Genomic DNA, 25,000 nt, shown 5'->3' with positions numbered 1-25,000 from the left:
AATCTCTTAACGCAGCACCCTCTCTCCAAGGACGTCACGTCCAGGGTGCTACGTGTGCCCGTCTGAGCGCTCTACTCCCCCCGTGGTGTTCAGAGTCCAGGGTGCTACGTGTGCCCGTCTGAGCGCTCTACTCCCCCCGGGAGGCTCAGAGTCCAGGGTGCTACGTGTGCCCGTCTAGGTGCTCTACTCCCCCCGGGGGGCTCAGAGTCCAGGGTGCTACGTGTGCCCGTCTGGGTGCTCTACTCCCCCCGGGGGGCTCAGAGTCCAGGGTGCTACGTGTGCCCGTCTGAGCGCTCTACTCCCTCCGGGGGGCTCAGAGTCCAGGGTGCTACGTGTGCCCGTCTGGGTGCTCTACTCCCCCCGGGGGGCTCAGAGTCCAGGGTGCTACGTGTGCCCGTCTGGGCGCTCTACTCACCCCGGGGTGCTCAGAGTCCAGGGTGCTACGTGTGCCCGTCTGGGTGCTCTACTCCCCCCGGGGGGCTCAGAGTCCAGGGTGCTACGTGTGCCCGTCTGGGTGCTCTACTCCCCCCGGGGGGCTCAGAGTCCAGGGTGCTACGTGTGCCCGTCTGGGCGCTCTACTCCCCCCGGGGGGCTCAGAGTCCAGGGTGCTACGTGTGCCCGTCTGAGCGCTCTACTCCCCCCGGGGTGCTCAGAGTCCAGGGTGCTACGTGTGCCCGTCTGAGCGCTCTACTCACCCCGGGGTGCTCAGAGTCCAGGGTGCTACGTGTGCCCGTCTGGGTGCTCTACTCCCCCCGGGGGGCTCAGAGTCCAGGGTGCTACGTGTGCCCGTCTGGGTGCTCTACTCACCCCGGGGTGCTCAGAGTCCAGGGTGCTACGTGTGCCCGTCTGAGCGCTCTACTCCCCCCGGGGGGCTCAGAGTCCAGGGTGCTACGTGTGCCCGTCTGAGCGCTCTACTCCCCCCGGGGGGCTCAGAGTCCAGGGTGCTACGTGTGCCCGTCTGGGCGCTCTACTCCCCCCGGGGGGCTCAGAGTCCAGGGTGCTACGTGTGCCCGTCTGAGCGCTCTACTCCCCCCCGGGGGCTCAGAGTCCAGGGTGCTACGTGTGCCCGTCTGAGCGCTCTACTCCCCCCGGGGGGCTCAGAGTCCAGGGTGCTACGTGTGCCCGTCTGAGCGCTCTACTCCCCCCGGGGGGCTCAGAGTCCAGGGTGCTACGTGTGCCCGTCTGGGCGCTCTACTCCCCCCGGGGGGCTCAGAGTCCAGGGTGCTACGTGTGCCCGTCTGAGCGCTCTACTCCCCCCGGGGGGCTCAGAGTCCAGGGTGCTACGTGTGCCCGTCTGGGCGCTCTACTCCCCCCGGGGGGCTCAGAGTCCAGGGTGCTACGTGTGCCCGTCTGGGCGCTCTACTCCCCCCGGGGGGCTCAGAGTCCAGGGTGCTACGTGTGCCCGTCTGAGCGCTCTACTCCCCCCGGGGGGCTCAGAGTCCAGGGTGCTACGTGTGCCCGTCTGAGCGCTCTACTCCCCCCGGGGGGCTCAGAGTCCAGGGTGCTATGTGTGCCCGTCTGAGCGCTCTACTCCCCCCGGGGGGCTCAGAGTCCAGGGTGCTACGTGTGCCCGTCTGGGCGCTCTACTCACCCCGGGGTGCTCAGAGTCCAGGGTGCTACGTGTGCCCGTCTGGGTGCTCTACTCCCCCCGGGGGGCTCAGAGTCCAGGGTGCTACGTGTGCCCGTCTGGGTGCTCTACTCACCCCGGGGGGCTCAGAGTCCAGGGTGCTATGTGTGCCCGTCTGAGCGCTCTACTCCCCCCGGGAGGCTCAGAGTCCAGGGTGCGACGTGTGCCCGTCTGGGTGCTCTACTCACCCCGGGGGGCTCAGAGTCCAGGGTGCTACGTGTGCCCGTCTGGGGGCTCTACTCCCCCCGGGGTGCTCAGAGTCCAGGGTGCTACGTGTGCCCGTCTGGGTGCGCTACTCCCCCCGGGGGGCTCAGAGTTGACAGTACGTGCAGTGCAGGTGGACGGCAGCAATGTCACTTTTCACACAGCCAAGTGCAGTAAAGGTCAGCCGGATGTCAGCTGTGCTTTCATGCCTCACTTCCTCCTTCTGCTCCCGAGATCGCCAGCACTTTTACCAGTGACAGATGTCCCTGTTTAACACACACACAGGCACACACACACCTTTACACACACTCACACACACCTTTACACACACACACAGGCACACACACACACACACCTTTACACACACACACACCCACGCACACACACCCACGCACACATGCACACATGCACACACACACACACACACACACACACACACCTTTACACACACACACACACACACACACACACACGCACACACACACACCCATGCACACATGCACACATGCACACACACACACCCCTCTGAATCATAGGCTTAACAATCTGAAAATGTTCACATCAAATAACAAAATTGCACTGTCCCACAAGCACACACTACCACAGCTGCAATATGCACATGCACACACACACACACACACACACACACACACACACACACACACACACACACACACACACACACACACACACACACACACAGAGAGAGCTGCATAACACTCACACACTATACAGTGCAGCACTATACATGTGGCTCCTGCCTTAAATTGCTGGCTTGTTGGGGGGAAGCTAAGCAGGGCTGACTCAGGTTAGTCCTTGGATGGGAGACCATCTGGACCAGTAGGAGGTGCTGTTCCCTCTGGTCTCATGAATAATCTCCCCAATGCCCAAAGGGACAGGGACTCTGTCCTGTGAGTGAGCACCTGTCCTTCAGATGAGAAGTTAAATCGCTCCTGACTCTCTGTGGTCATTAAAGATCCCATCGGCGCTCTTCGTAAGAGGAGGAGTGTAACTCCGGTGCCCCGGCTTCCATCATGGCCGCCTAATCATCCCTCCATATCTAAATTGGCTCTTTCAGTGCTCAACTCTCCACGTGATAGGCTGATGTGTGGTGAGCGTTCTGGCGCAAACTGGCATCACCCAGGTGGGTGCTACACATCACACACACAAAGTCACACCCACAGAGAGGCATTCAGACAATGTAGAGACATACAGGTGGTGTCTATCCAATATTCATCTACATCTCAGACACAGTATCAGGTGACTGTCTGTCTGAGATGGCTCTCATGAGACTGTGGGCTAAGATGTCTGGCCCTGGAAAAGAGAGACAGACAGACAGACAGACAGACAGACAGACAGACAGACAGACAGAGAGAATGAGGTAGAGAGTGCGTACATGTGTAAGTGCATGTAACTCTATGGTGTGGGTGTCTGTCTTAATGTGTGTGTGCTTATCGTTATCTGTACATGGTTGCGTGCTTGCGCGCGCATGTATGTGTTTGCATGCATTTGTGTGTGTGTGTGTGTGTCTGTGTATGTGTGTGCATGCGTGTGTGTGCGTGTGTGTGTGTGTGTGTGTGTGTGTGTGTGCGCGTGTGTGTGTCTGTGTGTGTGTGGGATTCCGAGCAGTGTTGACAGAGCCCTCCCCACAGGCAGAGCAGTGTTAAATATTTAAAGCCCAGATGGGCGGTGGTGTTGCCACCGTAATGTGTCTGTCTGATAGCATTGGAGACCAAGAGCACACCACTGGCACACACACACACGCACACACACACACATGCACGCACGCACACTCGCACGCACGCGCGCGCTTGGCTATTTCCCCCCTACTGTCCGTCGTTGCTCCACCCCCTCTGCCGATCTGTGGAGAGTTGTTGTCCTCCAACACATGTGCAGTCACCAGCCACTTCTTCTCACCTGACAGTGAGGAATTTCCCCCGGCAGGATGTACTGTAGCATGTGGGAGGATCACGCTATTCCCCCCCAGTTCCCCTCCCCCTGAACAGTTGCCCCGACCGACCAGAGGAGGCACCAGTGCAGCGACCAGGACTCGACACACCCCACCGGCTTCAGTGTGTCTGTAGGAACGTCTGACCAAGCCGGAAGTACCGCTGCCGGGAATTGAACCCGGGTCTCCGCGGTGGTAGGCGAGTGCTTTTATCTCTACACCACCCAGACGCCCCCTGAATATGCCTTTTGTCTTTTTAGTTTCTATGTTTGAAAGTGTACTGGAGAAAAAGTTGAATTTCCTGAAGTTGCTTTGTAAAGGCAAATCATGTTAATATATTAATCTATGCATTATTACACATTCCACCATGTATTGTTTAGCTTGAGAGTTTATATACCGTATATTCCGTAATGTAAAGCTTTACATTAAAGCTTATTCATGAGTCCTGTCAAAACAATTACTTTACATGTGATCTTATTTGCAAATGATGCATCCCATCATCTTCCCTCAGGAAAAAACCACTCTATAGGAAATACAGTAGAGACACAGTATTACAGATGCAGTACCACCTTGTGCCTCCGGACAGAAGTGTGTTGTTAAGTTCACGCCCCCCGACACCTGTCAATCACCTTGATGAGCTGTCCATCTTGACACAGCCTGTAGTCTGAGGCTGAGGAAGCTGTCCTCTGTAAACATCGCACTCTGGAATATAAAAAAAGCACCACCGGTGTTAACTTTGCTGTTTTTCATTTCCTACTGCTTATACTGTATATACCCTTGTTGTTGCTATGACCTCCCTGCACTTGACAGCCATAACCTAGCGCACTGCGGGCCACGCCCCAAAGTGTCCCCAACGTCATTAGAAAAGACCATTTCAGGCGAATGGGGAATTTAGGCAGATGCACACAGGGTCACAGACTAAAGGTATAATATATAATATATTATTTATTGTTATTTTAATATTAATATTAATATTATTTAAAATGTAGTTTTATAGCGTGACCACATTTTGACACAACAAATATTCTCTCTCTCTCTCTCTCTCTCTCTCTCTCTGTCTGTCTCTCTCTCTCCCAGGCCTAGACTACCGTAAGCTGACCGACGAGTCGTCTGATCCGCTGGCCGCCCTGGAGCCGGTGCTGACCAGTCAGAACGTGCTGTCCATCTCCAAACTAGCCAATCGGCTGCCTGTGCCCGGCGGCGGCGGGGCGACGCTGTCCCCCAGTGCCGTCCACGCCGCGTGGCTGCGGAGGCTCTTCTGGAAGGGAGACCCTCAGCTGCTGAAGAGACCCCCGCAGACCGACCAAGACTTCCTCCACGCCTACGACACCTGCGCCAAATACCTGGACAGGCTGCTCCCCGCCGACGCCGTCCACTTCCTGGACCACATCACCTTCTCCCCCGAGGCAGCCAATCACGTAAGCCCGGATCAAACAAAGAGTGCGGAGTGTTGTTTTTGTTGTTTTTGTTGTTTTCTCTCCGTGGAAAGTTGCCCAGCGTTTTCCCCTCTAGTTTAGTGGATGATAGACAGCAAAGAGGAGAGAGAGAGGGATGTGACAGAAGGCTCTGTTTTCCATCATTGTCTCCGGCGTCTCCCAGCGGGACCGAGGCAGAGTGACAAGGTGTAATTGCGGCACAGAAGGTAGCTGGCTGGAGGCAGCCACCCAGACAGGATTCAGAGCACATTAAAGAGGAGAAGCTTGTGGGGGGATTTCCCTCCACTAACTCACACTGTCACGCTCCCTCTCTTCACTCCGTCGATTCGCCGGACCTGTCGCCTCGCACGCCTCAAAATAGCCTCGCCCAATTCTAAATACATTATGCTGTCCGCATCCTCACTCTGTCGCCTCAAAGCACATATACCCGTCGTCGTGATTTATAAAAGAAATTGTCAAATTGCACAAGATGTGTCAGGCACATAATTACTGGCCTGTGAGAAATGGTCCTGCAGAGGACTTGAAGTGGCTCGGTGGCTCTTATCAATAGACTCCTGCTGCTTTTTCATCCTGACAAACTGCCAGCCTTTTCCTCCTCATCCCAGACCTTCCCTTCTGCTCCGTCTCTGCCTTCTGCCCCCTTTCTCCGTCCCTCTGACTCTCACACGGCAAATTGATCCCCCTCGACTTCACAGCCAATTAAACTCCAATCCCCAGCAGGCACTGCTTTCCCACTGTGCTTTTTAACATGCAGATGAGCTCTTAGCTCCCCCCCCCCTCTCCCATCATCCCTCCTTCCTCTATCGCTTCATACAACCTCAAAGGAAAAACTTTGACCCCTTCTCGCGGATCCAAATGCCCCTGACCTTTCACACCCCCATCGCGCCCCAGGATGGGTCGATCCGTTCCCCCCAGGAGGCCAAGGTGGGAGGGGGGAGGCTGGGGCTTATCTTACCTCTTAGGGGGTGGTGTTTTGAAGGGAGGCAGAGAGTATTGGCATTTCCCCCCTCTGAAGTATCGATCATGGATACCCTCCTTAGTGGAAGCATCCTCCATTTCTCCAGTTCCTTTTCAAACCCTGCCTAATGCTTTGCCAATCCATGGCTCACATGCTCCCTCTGCTTCTACAGTCAAGTCAAGTTTGTATAGCCCTAATTCACAAGCATGTCTCAGAGGACTTCACAGAGAATATGTCTAGCTAAATCTAGCTGACACAACAATATAATAATAACAACATGATTGAATACTCATATGATAGAGAGAGACAGAGAAAGGGAGAGGGAAAGTGGGTGAGGGAGGAGAGAACAGGGAAAGGGAGGAGGTGGGGAGGGAGAGAGGTAGGAAGAGAGCAGGGGAAGGGGGAAGAGGAGGGAGAGCAGAACAGATAGGATATGCTGGGGCCGGGCAAGACGGTCATGAATAGTCACAGGTGGACAAAAAGAATTAGCAATCAAGTTACGTATTAGGGGTGTCGAAATGTATTGTTTAATCGATGCCTCGCGATGCGGACGTGTCGCGATGCATCAAATCTGATCGTTGACAGATGACGGCTGAATCGTTTATGTTTAAATTTATGTTGACATTCAGATATAGAGGAGGGAGATGTTATGCACAGTCAGACAAAGCGGTGTGCAGTGCACACACTCGCCCCTAGGGAGAGATGGGAAAAGTACACACATTCTTTATTTAAGTAGAAGTACAGTTACAGTACTTGTGTAAAAAAAAAACTGGTAAAAGTAGAACTACTGTACTGATTCAACTCATTTGTTATTTCAGTGATTGTTGTCAGAATATAGAGCCATTTAACACTTATTTTAACACAAAAACATTGCTGAATGCAGCTTTAAGTACAGTAACAAAGTACCGTAATTCTGCCAAGAGGGCCCGGGCACTTATTATGCTAAATCAACCTGGACCCCGGGCGGTAAAAGGAAGACAGGCGGCAATTAGAGTCAGGCGGTTATTTTCATTTTCACATAATTGAGCCAGGCGATTACCGGTATTATTTTTTTAAACAGAAATTCCTGCTCAGCAAAAATAGAAAGTATCAAATTGCTTATTTAAACCAGTGAGATAGTACTTAGTACACACAAGACGGTAGGTACAGGCAGTTTTGAACATGCCTAGTATTGTACAATGGACTGGAATGAGCGAAAACAATAGCCTTCATCTACATCATCATCATCCAACTACGTTACGGTATCAGTTCATTGCTCTCCTCTTCTCCCTCTGCCAAACAGCCATACCATATTTTAAACAAGTAACATTAGCCTACCGCTCACACATTCAGCTGTTTGGGTTTCACCAGCAAAGCAACGTAGAAGGCACGCTAACGTAGCTACCAAGCTAATCAAACAGCACTGCAGCACTAGACAAAACAAGCAGACTTACCAAATACCGGGAGGTAGACGCCCAAGTTTCCAATACATGTCCAGTATAATGGGTATAATCCATACTGCATTTATGATCGCTGTTCCGCTGAGAGAAATGCACTTTTACAAGGCACAACTGTAATATTACGCTACGTTAGCGTTAGAGAAACTTCTGCCTGGCTTCCTCCAAAACAACGTCATTACCGTAAGTGACTGAATTTAGTCAACACAAAAACATACAGTACAAACAAACCGTATTTATTCTAATAAACGCCCCAGCGGCAAAATGAGTCAGGCGCTTATTGGAAGAATTACGGTATTTGTACTTAGTTAGTTCCCATCTCTGCCAGGCAACACACACACACACACACACACACACACACACACACACACACGCACGCACGCATGCACGCACAGGTACACACCCCCTTCAAGGACATGGTATAGGTTTATCGGAGAATTCCATTTGAGTGATCATCCAATCCTGACAGAGGAAAATGCTGTCAGTTAGAGGAAAGATATAGATAATGCAAAATAATGAGGTGTGCGTGACCGTGTGTGTGTGTGTGTGTGTGTGTGTGTGTGTGACACTGTGTGTGTGTGTGTGTGTGTGTGTGTGTGTGTGTGTGTGTGTGTGTGTGTGTGTGTGTGTGTGTGTGTCTGTGTGTGGCTTGTCAATACCTGTCTGCATCTATGCATCTAAACCTCCCACACAGCCAAGGGCCCTCCTCTCCTCTCCTCATCATCTCCTCACTGAATAGAATCAATTACACCAGGCTGGCAGCTATGATCTCTCTCACACACACACACACACACACACACACATGCACACACGGACACACACACACACGCACACACACACACACACACACACACACACACGCACACACGGACACACACACACACACAAACACACACACGCACACATGGACACACACACACACACACACACACACACACACACACACACAGACACACATGCACGCGGACACACACACAGAGACACAACTCACACATGCAGACAGCTGTGTTTTAATACTCGAGTCCTCAGGATTGGTGATTGGACTTGGGCTTGAGCACTGATGACTTGGACTTGGACTAGAACATTCATACATTCGGACTCGGACTTGTTAATTGAGAAATAGTCTTTTTGTGGGTTTTTGTGTTTGTGTGATTTCTTTCTTTATTTTCATGCCATTTGTGTTTCTCCCTTCTCTCTTATTGGAAAGGCAACCTATTTATTCGTATGCTCCTAATCCTCTCATTCCACTCAATGGTCTTTGTGCCCTGGCATGTGACCTTTGTGCCCTGGCATGTGACCTTTGTGCCCTGGCATGTGACCTTTGTGCCCTAAAAAAAGAAAAGTGTGACCCCGGCCTCTCACTTGAACACTGGGGACCCGAGCCTCGAATGGGACTCGATAGTGACTACAACACTGGCAGACACACATTCAGGTCCTTGACAGTGTTTTGACGCAGACAGGTCACGTAACCCTGTCTCTCTTCAACTCCCCATGTTACGTTGGAATGTGCGTAACATGTGCTTCTCTCTTTCTTTGCCTCCTCTCTCTCTCTCTCTCTCTCTCTCTCTCTCTCTCTCTCTCTCTCCTTTTCCCTCCTTACCACTTTACACCCTGCCCCCGTTTGCTCTCCCTCTCTCCAGCTGAGCATCCAGACGAGGTCGGAGGTCATGAAGCGAGCCAGCAAGGCCCTGCGGCAGCTGGGCGAGAGGGGCAAGAAGCGAGGAGGCGAAGGCAACGTGGAGCAGGAGGCAGGGATGACCTCTGATGAGGCTCTGGCACACCTGCAGCAGTCACAGGCCCACCTGGACACTCTGGGCCACGCCTTCATCCTGTCACTCAAGGAGAGCCAGCAGGTAAGCTAGCCCCGCCTACCTGCCTGCTGCCCCCCCCACCCCCCCCCGCCATTTTGTTTTTGACAGTGGATGCGTGGTGAATGGGCAGGTGTAAAGGAATACACAAGGTTTTTGAGATATTTGCCCCATCCCTTAACTTAGCCGTTTGGTCAGTGGTTCTCATTTTCTTATGGTCCTTGTAAAGTAAACTCTGGTGGTTCTCATTGTCCACCAAAGTGGTCCATGAGTCCCTGGTAGATGGTTGGCTCCAGACTCTTTAGCATACACTATGTTGAGAGTGATAGTAGACGAGCATTATCTCAAAAGTGAGAAAATGAGGATTTGTAAGAGCTCTCCAGCTAGATGGTAAGTCATTGTAAATAATATGCGGCTACGTTTGGCAGCTTTGTGTAGGAGAAAAACAGGAGACTTTTTTTTTTTTCACAAGAAATTATATGAAAGTAACATCCTGTTCCTGCCAGCGATGGCATTTCCTGTTTAATAGGAAGAAAACAAATTCAGTGATTCATCCACCGTGCAGTGGATGAAAGTTGCTCAACTGAAACACAGCAGTTCCCCAAATAAACCATGGCTACCTCAGCGAGATGGAATACACTTTTTATATGTATGAATTTACAGGCCATGTAATAAAACCCCACCACTACAACTTTTTATTACTTAAAGGTCAGTACTTTGGATGAAGCTATTCCCCTGCTATCGCTCCAGATGTTCTATGCCAGTGATTCTCAAACTTGGCTTCAGTACCCCCTTTCCCTGATTTCTGAATCAAAGTACCCCCTTTCCCTGAAAGGGGCTACGCGTACCCCTAGGGGTACGCGTGGCCCAGTGGTCTATGCTAAAGTGTTAGCATAGAATTAGCAAATGATCTACCGGGGACACATGGATGATTTGGGTGTTTTCGGACAGTACTCAAGGTTGAAGTTGATTTTTGTGGGTGGACATAATGTCTATGTTGGTTCTGCTCGACTAAGCTCCTCCCGGCCTCACTGGGTCCAGTCAACGCTACATTCATGTACATCTATTGGGCAGCTGTTTCCAACCAGCCTCACCATATGGCCATATACGTTTACCATGCTGTATCTCATTAAGCAATGTCACACTGACTTACCCCACTGTCACCTCCCTGTGTGGCTCTGTGTGTGCGTGTGTGTGTGTGTGTGTGCGTGTGCGTGTGTGTGTGTGTGTGTGTGAGTGAGTGTGAAAGTAAATGTGGTTAGAGACCCACTAAAGGGGACATCACGATTTGTGTGTTGCTATGCGACCATAGGTTATACCCATGAAAACTGGTCATTTTGACCCCCACACTGTGCAAGTTAATAACACGCAGCCCTGGCTTTTATCTGTGCTAAAAAGCACATACTTTCCATAATAGCCAAAAAGATAAGCTTAAAAAACACCCACATTGGGTATAGAGCTGTAGGCTAAAGTCACAGATGTGTGTGTGTGTGTGCACACGGTGGCACACACACACACACATCAGAGCAATGTAACTTTCCTTCTGCTCGTGTTGAAGCAATTGTATGGTGGGAGAAAGATAAAGAGGAAATAAGGAGCAGGAAAGGGCAGATAGGTAGAGAGAGATAGATAGAAAAAGCCCTGTAGGCTCCGTTTGGCTGTACTGTACTCATTTATCACCTGTACCTGTAATGATCCCAGCTCAGAGAGGAATCTACCACAGAGCCTGCTGGCCCTGCGACGAGGGGAGCAGAGTACACACTGCAGATAGTGTACATGGTACTGTGTGGTGTTTCTCACAGCCTGGCTCAGTATAAAGTACACACTGCAGATAATGTACATGGTACTGTGTGGTGTTTCTCACAGCCTGGCTCAGTATAAAGTACACACTGCAGATAGTGTACATGGTACTGTACAGTGTGGTGTTTCTCACAGTCTGGCTCAGTATAAAGTACACACTGCAGATACTCTACATGGTACAGTGTGGTGTTTCTCACAGCCTGGCTCAGTATAAAGTACACACTGCAGATAGTGTACATGGTACTGTGTGGTGTTTCTCACAGCCTGGCTCAGTATAAAGTACACACTGCAGATAGTGTACATGGTACTGTGTGGTGTTTCTCACAGCCTGGCTCAGTATAAAGTACACACTGCAGATAGTGTACATGGTACTGTACAGTGTGGTGTTTCTCACAGTCTGGCTCAGTATAAAGTACACACTGCAGATAGTGTACATGGTACTGTGTGGTGTTTCTCACAGCCTGGCTCAGTATAAAGTACACACTGCAGATAGTGTACATGGTACTGTGTGGTGTTTCTCACAGCCTGGCTCAGTATAAAGTACACACTGCAGATAGTGTACATGGTACTGTGTGGTGTTTCTCACAGCCTGGCTCAGTATAAAGTACACACTGCAGATAATGTACATGGTACTGTGTGGTGTTTCTCACAGCCTGGCTCAGTATAAAGTACACACTGCAGATAGTGTACATGGTACTATGTGGTGTTTCTCACAGCCTGGCTCAGTATAAAGTACACACTGCAGATACTCTACATGGTACTGTGTGGTGTTTCTCACAGTCTGGCTCAGTATAAAGTACACACTGCAGATACTCTACATGGTACTGTGTGGTGTTTCTCACAGCCTGGCTCAGTATAAAGTACACACTGCAGATAGTGTACATGGTACTGTGTGGTGTTTCTCACAGCCTGGCTCAGTATAAAGTACACACTGCAGATACTCTACATGGTACAGTGTGGTGTTTCTCACAGCCTGGCTCAGTATAAAGTACACACTGCAGATACTCTACATGGTACTGTGTGGTGTTTCTCACAGCCTGGCTCAGTATAAAGTACACACTGCAGATACTCTACATGGTACAGTGTGGTGTTTCTCACAGCCTGGCTCAGTATAAAGTACACACTGCAGATACTCTACATCAGGGGCACTCAATTAAAATTCAAAGAGGTCCAGTTCGAGAAAATTTCCTTCAGCAAAGGTCCGGAACATTGTAACGTAGCTTGCATTATGATTCAGTGCCATTGAACTCAATGACTGAAGTAGCCTAATGGTACAATGTCTGTATACAACTGACTGTTAAATCAAGCCAACAAACTTCCAGCTCCACCTTTTCTCTTTAGAGAAGTGAGCCATCTATCCATCTATCTATCTATCTATCTATCTATCTATCTATCTATCTATCTATCTATCTATCTATCTATCTATGTATCTATCTATCTATCTATCTATCTATCCATCCATCCATCCATCCATCCATCCATCCATCCATCCATCTATCTATCTATCTATCTATCTATCTATCCATCCATCTATCCATCCATCCATATATCAATCTATCCGTCTGCCCCCTCTGTCTGTGTCTGTGTGTCGAGCGTTCCCAATGCAAACTTCTCATGCCGTCGGGCAAGTGAATGTGTGTGTGCGCTGGTGTGTGTACGTGTGTGTGTACGTGTGTGTGTACGTGTGTTTGCTCATGTGTGGCGCTTCCATAGACAGGTCAGGATCGGATTGCACTTCAACCGAGACATACTGGTTTTGAACTGCCCGTAAGAACAATGAATGGACATGTAAGAGTCATTTGTTTTGACCACGCCATGTGAAATTACTTCTATGTCTCGCATCCCCTCCGTCCGTGTGTCACTCTCACAGCAGCACTAGGAAACGACAGGGAGAAACGATTCGCTTTATTTGATTGGCCGAGTAGCATCACGTGCAATGATTTACAGCGCATTCATTGGTCTGTGAGCTTCCTGGCAGATGAACCAGTATTACCGTAAAGACTAGAAAAGCATGTGCCGGTTAAAATAGAAACGCTCCGTGAAAATGTAAGTTATCAATGATTTGTAGGTTATAGGGCTCGGTCCGGATAGGACGGCGTCTCGGTCCGGATGCGGACCGGAGTCCGGACTTTGAGGATCGCCGCTCTACATGGTACAGTGTGGTGTTTCTCACAGCCTGGCTCAGTATAAAGTACACACAGCAGATAGTGTACATGGTACTGTACAGTGTGGTGTAGGGATGCAGGGGTTAACCGGTTTGACTATTAACCGCGATTTCAAACGTCACGGTTATATAACCGCAGAGGCTCCGTAACACCGGGTGTTTTGTTGTCAAAATAAGTCCGTCAGTTTAAACTCCCATGCGGCGCAGACAGCGCTGGAACGAGAGGAACCGGTCTCTCACTTCGTTTCCGCACGGACTATTTTAGCGGGTGCACAAAACACAGCTCTCCCACCAGTCTGCTCCCAATAGCATAGCCATGGACGTCAGCCAAACACTTTTCAGAGACGTGCGCGATGCGACAGTCCCCTGACATGAACTGTGGTCTCCGTGGCCTCTTAATTTGTTTACTGAACAGCCATCGATGTAATGACGTAACGCTAGTTAGTTATCTCTCCCTTGCCTACGCTAGCATTACAGCTAACGTAATGGCAGAGCCTGAGAGACCACAAGCAACTCAAAGAGATGATCTCTTCCCCCCCAAAACATGTCTAAAGTAATCGGTATGGCAGCATTTCGGTTACAAAAAGGACACCCAGGGTGTTGTTAAAGATGACGGCTCCCCAATCTGCAAAACCTGCCGAAGTCGCAGTTGCAGCTAAGGGCTCCAACACCTCCAACCTTCTACAACACCTGCATAACGTTAGATGATTAAAAATGAATAATAATCAAACTAATAGGCATGGATGAGGATGACACAGTTGATGATAACACTCAAGTGTATTACCCACATTCGTTATATTTCTCATAGGAGGTCACTAAAAGTTAATCAACATTTACACTAAAAGATAAGTTAGATCTGTTTTTCCACCAGGTTTTACAAGTTCTCTACTCAGGTGATCCAAAAGAAATGTAGAAAAATAATACACCTGCCTGACTATGTTTTGTTCCAAAGAGATCTACTGTCATAAATATTACAGTCAGACTTTGTTTATTTTATTTATTTTATTTATCATTTTGGACAAATATTTGCCTTTATTTACCTTTCAAAAGACAGCAACCTTTAAACAATGCATGGACAATACAATAAAACCTCTGTTCAAAGAATGCTCATGTGATTTTTATACGTCCATAAATAATCGTGAAAGCGTGATAATCGTGGTTTTTTCTCAGACTATAATCGTACATCCAAAAAAAAATCGATGCATCCCTAGTGTGGTGTTTCACACAGCCTGGCTCAGTATAAAGTACACACTGCAGATACTCTACATGGTACTGTACAGTGTTGTGTTTCTCACAGCCTGGCTCAGTATAAAGTACACACTGCAGATAGTGTACATGGTACAGTGTGGTGTTTCTCACAGCCTGGCTCAGTATAAAGTACACACTGCAGATAGTGTACATGGTACTGTACAGTGTGGTGTTTCACACAGCCTGGCTCAGTATAAAGTACACACTGCAGATACTCTACATGGTACAGTGTGGTGTTTCTCACAGCCTGGCTCAGTATAAAGTACACACTGCAGATACTCTACATGGTACAGTGTGGTGTTTCACACAGCCTGGCTCAGTATAAAGTACACACTGCAGATAGTGTACATGAGAGAGAGTGAGAGAGCGAGTGAGAGCGAGAGAGAGAGTGAGAGAGAGTGAGAGCGAGAGAGTGAGAGAGAGCGAGAGAGTGAGATAGTGAGAGAGAGAGAGAGTGAGAGAGAGCGAGAGAGAGTGAGAGATTAGGAAGTGCTAAGTCATTGTAACCATGGCCAGCCTTACATCTTGTACTTGTTATCAGCAGCGACACAAACACACACACACACTGGTTTGCTCACTGCTACAGGCCAAGAATGAGAAAAAACGTTCACCAACAAGGACATCAAATGCACACCTATCAATGCTCAACTCAAGTCCAACTCTGCTTTGAAAAATCCAAGAATAACATACAATCAACATGTAGCATCAACTCACAACATGAGGCAAACAAACATTTGAGACTTGGACCCAGGGGTGGACTCCACACAAATATGTCAGTTTAAAAAAAATCGTACCGTCAAAACGCCTGGTTCGATCACTGTGTATCCCCAGGGGTGGACTCCACACAAATATGTCAGTTTAAAAAAAATCGTACCGTCAAAACGCCTGGTTCGATCACTGTGTATCCCCAGGGGTGGACTCCACACAAATATGTCAGTTTAAAAAAAATCATACCGTCAAAACGCCTGGTTTGATCACTGTGTATCCCCAGGGTGGACTCCACACAAATATGTCAGTTTTAAAAAAATCGTACCGTCAAAACGCCTGGTTCGATCACTGTGTATCCCCAGGGGGTGGACTCCACACAAATATGTCAGTTTTAAAAAAATCGTACCGTCAAAACGCCTGGTTCGATCACTGTGTATCCCCAGGGGTGGACTCGACACACTACGACCTTCCTAGCCGGAGTTGTAGTTCTTTTGCATTTTTGTAGTTCTTTTTTGTAACCCGGAAGTGGCCGCCATTATGCTAATTAGGTGACGCTGATTCCAACGCACCCAACCAGAGCTCTCTACGACCTTCCTAGCCGGAGTTGTAGTTCTTTTGCATTTTTGTAGTTATTTTTTGTAACCCGGAAGTGGCCGCCATTATGCTAATTAGGTGACGCTGATTCCAACGCAACCAACCAGAGCTCTCTACGACCTTCCTAGCCGGAGTTATAAGGCTCGTTTGAGATAGTGAATAGTGACTGAGAACAGGTCTGAGAGCAGGTCACGTGGGGGATGGGTTTACCCAGGCTATGTTTACACATGCAGCCAGTGTTCATATCAAACCCAAACAAATACCATCTCTGACTTCCCACATTCACACTCTCTGCCCTTTTTATTGGAAGAGAGAAAAACAAGCAAAGTGGAGGACAATGGAGGAGGCGAGCAGGTTCAAGTCAGTGGCGCCCTCTGGGTTAAATAGAGAACACAGCGGCAGCACTCAACTTTACTCCACAAACTCCACAGCTCCTTCACCACCGCTTCTCTCTCCTCTCACTCCCTCTCCACTTCTCTCTCCTCTCACTCCCTCTCCACTTCTCTCTCCTCTCACTCCCTCTCCACTTCTCTCCTCCTCTCACTCCCTCTCCACTTCTCTCTCCTCTCACTCTCTCTCCACTTCTCTCTCCTCTCACTCTCTCTCCACTTCTCTCTCCTCTCACTCTCTCTCCACTTCTCTCTCCTCTCACTCTCTCTCCACTTCTGTCCTCCTCTCACTCTCTCTCCACTTCTCTCTCCTCTCACTCCCTCTCCACTTCTCTCTCCTCTCACTCCCTCTCCACTTCTCTCTCCTCTCACTCCCTCTCCACTTCTCTCTCCTCTCACTCCCTCTCTACTTCTCTCTCCTCTCACTCCCTCTCCACTTCTCTTCTCCTCTCACTCCCTCTCCACTTCTCTCCTCCTCTCACTCCCTCTCTACTTCTCTTCTCCTCTCACTCCCTCTCCACTTCTCACTCCTCTCACTCCCTCTCCACTTCTCTCTCCTCTCACTCCCTCTCCACTTCTCTCTCCTCTCACTCCCTCTCCACTTCTCTCTCCTCTCACTCCCTCTCCACTTCTATCTCCTCTCACTCCCTCTCCACTTCTCTCTCCTCTCACTCCCTCTCCACTTCTCTCTCCTCTCACTCCCTCTCCACTTCTCTCTCCTCTCACTCCCTCTCCACTTCTCTTCTCCTCTCACTCCCTCTCCACTTCTCACTCCTCTCACTCCCTCTCCACTTCTCTCTCCTCTCACTCCCTCTCTACTTCTCTCTCCTCTCACTCTCTCTCCACTTCTCTCTCCTCTCACTCCCTCTCTACTTCTCTCTCCTCTCACTCCCTCTCCTCTTCTCTCTCCTCTCACTCCCTCTCCACTTCTCTCTCCTCTCACTCCCTCTCCACTTCTCTCTCCTCTCACTCCCTCTCCACTTCTCTCTCCTCTCACTCCCTCTCCACTTCTCTCTCCTCTCACTCCCTCTCCACTTCTCTCTCCTCTCACTCCCTCTCCACTTCTCTCTCCTCTCATTCCCTCTCCACCTCTCTCTCCTCTCACTCCCTCTCCACTTCTCTCTCCTCTCACTCCCTCTCCACTTCTCTCTCCTCTCACTCCCTCTCCACTTCTCTCTCCTCTCACTCTCTCTCCACTTCTCTCTCCTCTCACTCCCTCTCCACTTCTCTCTCCTCTCAATCTCTCCACTTCTCTCTCCTCTCACTCCCTCTCCACTTCTCTCTCCTCTCATTCCCTCTCCACCTCTCTCTCCTCTCACTCCCTCTCCACTTCTCTCTCCTCTCACTCTCTCTCCACTTCTCTCTCCTCTCACTCCCTCTCCACTTCTCTCTCCTCTTATTCCCTCTCCACTTCTCTCTCCTCTCACTCCCTCTCCACTTCTTTCTCCTCTCACTCCCTCTCTACTTCTCTCTCCTCTCACTCCATCTCCACTTCTCTCCTCCTCTCACTCCCTCTCCACTTCTCTTTCCTCTCCCTCCCTCTCTACTTCTCTCTCCTCTCACTCCCTCTCCACTTCTCTCTCCTCTCACTCCCTCTTCACTTCTCTCTCCTCTCACTCTCTCTCCACTTCTCTCTCCTCTCACTCCCTCTCCACTTCTCTCTCATCTCATTCCCTCTCCACTTCTCTCTCCTCTCACTCCCTCTCCACTTCTCTCTCCTCTCACTCCCTCTCCACTTCTCTCTCCTCTCACTCCCTCTCCACTTCTCTCTCCTCTCACTCCCTCTCCACTTCTCTCTCCTCTCACTCCCTCTCCACTTCTCTCTCCTCTCACTCCCTCTCCACTTCTCTCTCCTCTCACTCCCTCTCCACTTCTCTCTCCTCTCATTCCCTCTCCACTTCTCTCTCCTCTCACTCCCTCTCCACTTCTCTCTCCTCTCACTCCCTCTCCACTTCTCTCTCCTCTCACTCTCTCTCCACTTCTCTCTCCTCTCACTCCCTCTCCACTTCTCTCTCCTCTCACTCCCTCTCCACTTCTCTCTCCTCTCACTCCCTCTCCACTTCTCTCTCCTCTTATTCCCTCTCCACTTCTCTCTCCTCTCACTCCCTCTCCACTTCTCTCTCCTCTCACTCCCTCTCTACTTCTCTCTCCTCTCACTCCATCTCCACTTCTCTCCTCCTCTCACTCCCTCTCCACTTCTCTCTCCTCTCACTCCCTCTCCACTTCTCTCTCCTCTCATTCCCTCTCCACCTCTCTCTCCTCTCACTCCCTCTCCACTTCTCTCTCCTCTCACTCCATCTCCACTTCTCTCCTCCTCTCACTCCCTCTCCACTTCTCTTTCCTCTCCCTCCCTCTCTACTTCTCTCTCCTCTCACTCCCTCTCTACTTCTCTCTCCTCTCACTCCATCTCCACTTCTCTCCTCCTCTCACTCCCTCTCCACTTCTCTCTCCTCTCACTCCCTCTCCACTTCTCTCTCCTCTCACTCCCTCTCCACTTCTCTCTCCTCTCACTCCCTCTCCACTTCTCTCCTCCTCTCACTCCCTCTCCACTTCTCTCTCCTCTCACTCCCTCTCCACCTCTCTCTCCTCTCACTCTCTCTCCACTTCTCTCTCCTCTCACTCTCTCTCCACTTCTCTCTCCTCTCACTCCCTCTCCACTTCTCTCTCCTCTCACTCTCTCTCCACTTCTCTCTCCTCTCACTCCCTCTCCACTTCTCTCTCCTCTTATTCCCTCTCCACTTCTCTCTCCTCTCACTCCCTCTCCACTTCTCTCTCCTCTCACTCCCTCTCTACTTCTCTCTCCTCTCACTCCCTCTCCACTTCTCTCTCCTCTTATTCCCTCTCCACTTCTCTCTCCTCTCACTCCCTCTCTACTTCTCTCTCCTCTCACTCCCTCTCTACTTCTCTCTCCTCTCACTCCATCTCCACTTCTCTCCTCCTCTCACTCCCTCTCCACTTCTCTTTCCTCTCCCTCCCTCTCTACTTCTCTCTCCTCTCACTCCCTCTCCACTTCTCTCTCCTCTCACTCCCTCTCCACTTCTCTCTCCTCTCACTCTCTCTCCTCTTCTCTCTCCTCTCACTCCCTCTCCACTTCTCTCCTCCTCTCACTCCCTCTCTACTTCTCTCTCCTCTCACTCCCTCTCCACTTCTCTCTCCTCTCACTCCCTCTCTACTTCTCTCCTCCTCTCACTCCCTCTCCACTTCTCTTTCCTCTCCCTCCCTCTCTACTTCTCTCTCCTCTCACTCCCTCTCCACTTCTCTCTCCTCTCACTCCCTCTCCACTTCTCTCTCCTCTCACTCTCTCTCCACTTCTCTCTCCTCTCACTCCCTCTCCACTTCTCTCTCCTCTCACTTCCTCTCCACTTCTCTCTCCTCTCACTCCCTCTCCACTTCTCTCTCCTCTCACTCCCTCTCCACTTCTCTCTCCTCTCACTCCCTCTCTACTTCTCTCTCCTCTCACTCCCTCTCCACTTCTCTTCTCCTCTCACTGGGTGTTTATCTAGTTCCCCCAACAATGTGATCTTACAGCAGCAGCACGGTCTGGGGGAAACTCTATAGCAGTTACTATAGGAAGGAGTTATTATAGAAACAAGCACAGTTAGTTAGTTAGTATAGAGTTAAATATTTATAGATGTGTTTGCTCCTTTTTCTGCAAGCCTGATGTCTGCAACTATTCTACAAATGACTCAATTATTCTGGTGTAGAAAGGGTTGATGCAGCAGTGTGTGTCTGTGTGCTTCTCTCTCTCTCTTTCCCTCTCTCTCTCTCTCTCTCTCACTCTCTCTCTCTCTCTCTCTCTCTTTCCCTCTCTTGCTCTCTCTCTCTCTCTTTCCCTCTCTCTTGCTCTCTCTCGTCAATCGAGACAATTTCAGCCAAAAGAAATACCGCTATTTTGAAAATATCTTTAGCATTACAGTGGCAGCCGGCCACAGTAGCTGACCAGCCAATCAGAGTCATTTCTTTCACCGAAGCCCCTGACCCCCCAGCCAATCAGAGTCATTTCTCTCACCGAAGTACCTGACCCCCCCCCCCCCCCCCCAACCAATCAGAGTCATTTCTCTCACCGAAGTACCTGACCCCCCCCCCCCCCCCCCCCCCCAACCAATCAGAGTCATTTCTCTCACCGAAGCCTCTGACCCTGGATTCAATCTGTAGAATCAGCCGGAAAAGGTGCCGCCAAGCCGAGCTAGCGTCAACAGTGCGAGACACAACGCCAAGACTAGGGCGACAGACGCTTACCCGACAGCCCAGACATGACCAATGGCTGACCATCGGCTTGGTGTGTCGGGGGTTCTCCCTGTCTCCTTTTTCATCTCTAGGTCAGATGGGTTGGCAGCACAGTTACACCAGCTCTCTCTCTCTCTCTTACTATGTTCCTCTTTGGTTCCAGGAGCAGTTGCGAGGTTACAGCCAAGTTTACGACTTGTCCCGCTCCGAGAGGTCAAAGGTGCAGGAGCTGGCCGTCACCATGGCAACTGATGGGCAGCCCCTAGATCGAATCGGAGAGCTGCTGCGCGTGGCCGTCGGACCTCTGGACCTCTCTGTCAACACTGTTCTACATGATGCGGTGGAGAGAGTCGTGTCCGCACTCAGGTACTGTATTATCTCACACACACACACACACGCACGCACGCACACACACACACACACACGAAGGCTGGAGGAAAATTGAGTTGTCAGGTCACTACATGAAATTCCCTTTTGCCTTTATTTCAATGTCTCTTACATTCATGGTCACACTCTGTCAAAGCACATTATCATCGACATACTCTCTTCTTCTTCTTCTTCTTCTTCTTCTTCTATGGATTACGGGTTGGCACATGCGGGCCACCTCAACACGCCACCTAGCTGATCCCTTGGCGGTTGTTATCTGAGAGCAGTGTATTGGTCCACTTTGCAGCGTGTCGGGGGGAAAATGGCGTCAAAACAAATGGCGTGAGTGGCACCTGCAGTACATGTAGCTGCCATCGGGAGTTGGGCTCACGGTGTTTTTTATTGCCGTCTTCCTGCTTCCTGCATTTCAAAAGGAAGGGAGAGATGATTCACCCCGGCCTCTGGTTCCAGGGCCTTGATGCTGTGATAACACACACCTTGACATCCGAAAAGAACCTAGAACCTAGTGACTCTTCTATTCTCAATGCTCTTTGATGAAACATCTCATAATAAAACAGCAGCTAAACATCTTGGAGGATGTGGTTTTTCTTTTGTATAAAATCTGCGTACATTTAAAGCTTATTTTCAGGTTAGGTTTCTTTCTTTAAGTGCGTCACATTTATTTGTCCCTTTTGCCATACAGTAGGAGCCTCTATGCGCTGATACTGACTGATAGAGAAAATTTACATCACATTAGCCTTTATTTGGACAATCACTAGTTATTAATATATTCATATACATTTCCATTTTAGTTATGACACAGACATATTTCATAGTTAGATGACCTGTGTACATACACAGATAGACGTCATATTTAGATAACTTGTACCATACATTTGCAGCTCCTCTCGATCGCACACTGTGCCCTGTCACCTTGCCACAGTGCTCTCTTTGCAGGGCCAGAATAACAGATAGGTTGAGTCTACAGAGTAGCCTTCAAGTGTGCGTCAAGACATGTCATCTGATGTGTGTCCTATAAGTGTCTTTGAGTATCTGTTCAATGTATGCAAGCCTGTGTATCCATCCGTGAATATACAAGAGTGCATCTCTTGGCCAAGATCTATGTTCAATACATCATATCAGACGACTTCTTCTGACTCCTGGCTCCATCATTTCATTACAACTGGTTTTCCTTCAAGTGGTTCACTGTTTACCTTTTGGCTGTGGAATTTCATTCTCCATCACTGACAAACCAATGAGCGAGGCCAATACTGACAGGCCAGATATCATCGGGCCATCTGATTGGCTTGATAAATGACAGCCAATCGCCTTGATGATTTTCCTGCCTCATTTCCTGCTTCTTTATGGCTGCTCAATGGCACGTGATGCAGATAGATGGCACCTGCACGCACGCACACGCACACACACACACACACACACACACACACACACGCACACACACACACACACACACACACACACACTCACACACACACACACTCGCACACGCACACACACACACACTCACACACACACACACACACACACACGCACACACACACGCACACACACACTCGCACACGCACACACACACACACACACTCACACACACACTCACACTCACACGCACACGCACACACACACACACACTCACACTCACACGCACACACACACACTCACACACACACACACGCACGCACGCGCGCGCACGCACTCACACACACACACACACACACACACACACACACACACACACACACACACACACTCACACACACACACTCGCTCTCTCTCTCCCCCTCTCTCTGCTCTTCCCCCTTTCTCTGATTCATTATCTGTTCATAATTAATGCGGGCTGATACAGCTGTTCCCCTCCAGATCTCACTCTGCTCCCACACCAACGTGTGTGTGTGTGTGTGTGTGTGTGTGTGTGTGTGTGTGTGTGTGTGTGTGTGTGTGTGTGTGTGTGTGTGTGTGTGTGTGTTTGGGGGCTCTCTGGAAGCATTGTGTTTGGCAGGTATGAATGAACCTGTCTTGTTTTGGGCTCTGTAAGCCTTCACTCTGCTGCAGCAGGCATACCTGAGCCTCACACTAATGGCCGTCTTTTGTATCTGTCATAACTATTCTGTGTTAGACCGTGTGTGTGTGTGTGTGTGTGTGTGTGTGTGTGTGTGTGTGTGTGTGTGTGTGTGTGTGTGTGTGTGTGTGTGTGTGTGTGTGTGTGTGTGTGCGTGCGTGCGTGGTAGAGAAAATGTGAATGGCAAAATGTGATGTTAAAAAATGCTGCGTGGTCTTTCCACCTCCTGCCAGATCATTTGTATGTTGTGTGATGGTGTACATGTGTTTTCACGTGTGTGTGTGTGTGTGTGTGTGTGTGTGTGTGTGTGTGTGTGTGTGTGTGTGTGTGTGTGTGTGCTGACAATAAGCACACACACACACACACACACACACACACACACACACACACACACACACACACACACACACACACACACACACACACACTCACACACATAAGCCCAGGAGCAAAGTGGAGTTGAGTCAGGGGAAATTACCTTTTTTTTCTCCCTCCTCTCTGTCTCTGTGAAAAATGGCTCTCCTCTGGCGACACACACACACACACATACAAACACACACACACAAGCATGCATGCACACGCACACGCACATGCACACACTGCAGTAAAAACACAGCCCTGCCATGAACAGCACTAATGACAGTGCTGAAGTATCACATATGAAAAACACTCCTGTGTTTGGTGCCAGCCTATAAACACTATCGACACTATCTATAGATTCGCGTGTCCTACTACCCTGGCCAAACTTGATCCACTTTTTCATGCTGCTTTGAGATATATTTCCACCTCAGGCTACAGGACCCATCACTGTATCTTGTACAATCTAGTCGGATGGTCCTCCCTGACTATGCGTAGGATGCAGCATTGGTATATTCTCATGTATAAGACCATTCTGGGTAAGTTACCCTCTTACTTATGCTCTAAATTTGTGTCCATAACTACCTCGTATAATCTCAGATCCAACTGGTTGCGCTTTAAAGTGCCTCCTGTACGGACTGAGGCTGGTAAAAGAAGCTTATCTTATTTTGGTCCCTGGTCCTGGAACGACCTGCAGACACGTTTTAAGTTGGTTTCTTTGATTTCGTTGTCCAGTTTTAAACACAAGTTGTCAGAGGTTCTTGTCTCGAGCTGCTCCTGTGGCAACATTTAAACTTCCACTGTGCACTTTGTCTCTTTATGCACTTTATGCCTCTTGTAGCAATATTTAAACTCCTCTGTGCACAATATGCCTCTGCATTTTATGCCTCTTTTATCATCATTTTATGACTATGATTTTAGGATGTAAATCGTAATATACGATTTTATTTCGTATGCTTCTTATTATTACTTCTGATGCAGTGTTGGTGTAGTCTGTGCTCTGTTTTAATTAGTTTTTGTATCTTGTATGTAAATGTGTGTATGATCTGATCTGTAACTTGCTGCCTTCTTGGCCAGGTCGCAATTGTAAAAGAGATTTCGTATCTCAATTTGTTTTACCTGGTTAAATAAAGGTTATAATAATAAAGCTCAACAGTCACTACCTACTTTGTTTGCGCGTTCCGGAAGAGCATTCCCCCATTCACTTTCTCCATAGACATGAAGAAACATCCGGATATCAAGAGTTTTAAGCCTGGAACCAAATGTGTTTAGGATCACTCCTGAGTCCTTTGCTAGCTGATTGGCTTGGTGCCAGGCTTAAAACTCTTTATATATGGACATAATGGAAAATGAACAGGGAATTCTCTTCCTGAACCGGAGTGGCGGAAAAGTGGGCGGCCACTGACTGTTGTTGAGCTCCGTAACCCCGCCCCCTTCACATTGTATCTGAAGAGAGGAACATCTCTCACATTAACCTGAGATGATGAAAGCATTACACAGCGGTGAGTCCCCACGGGGCCTGTGTACACGAAACGTCGGAGATGGATTTAAATCATCTTCAATCGCTTCATGTCTCTAGGTAGCAGGTTTTGAAATAATTTTGCGGCAATTATCTTCTCCAAAGCTGCATCTGCTTTCAAACATGATTGTACC

General features: G+C 49.4%; 1 protein-coding gene across 1 annotated transcript in view; it reads left to right on the top strand.

Annotated features, from left to right (window-relative positions):
- nbas (NBAS subunit of NRZ tethering complex) overlaps nt 1-25,000 on the top strand; it is a gene marked incomplete at its 3' end in the record, with an annotated part of 267,708 nt that overhangs the window by 166,156 nt on the left and 76,552 nt on the right. The window contains exons 45-47 of the mRNA XM_083643060.1: nt 4,857-5,197; nt 9,250-9,462; nt 20,711-20,913. Of these exons, the coding sequence (XP_083499186.1) occupies nt 4,857-5,197; nt 9,250-9,462; nt 20,711-20,913 (757 nt within the window). The remainder of the gene's footprint in view (nt 1-4,856; nt 5,198-9,249; nt 9,463-20,710; nt 20,914-25,000) is intronic.

The sequence above is a fragment of the Poromitra crassiceps genome, assembly GCF_964638095.1.
Source record: "Poromitra crassiceps genome assembly, chromosome: 9".
In the NCBI taxonomy this organism is placed as follows: domain Eukaryota; kingdom Metazoa; phylum Chordata; class Actinopteri; order Beryciformes; family Melamphaidae; genus Poromitra; species Poromitra crassiceps.
The sequence above is the reverse complement of the archived record's forward strand: the minus strand, read 5'-3'. Positions and strand labels throughout refer to the sequence as shown.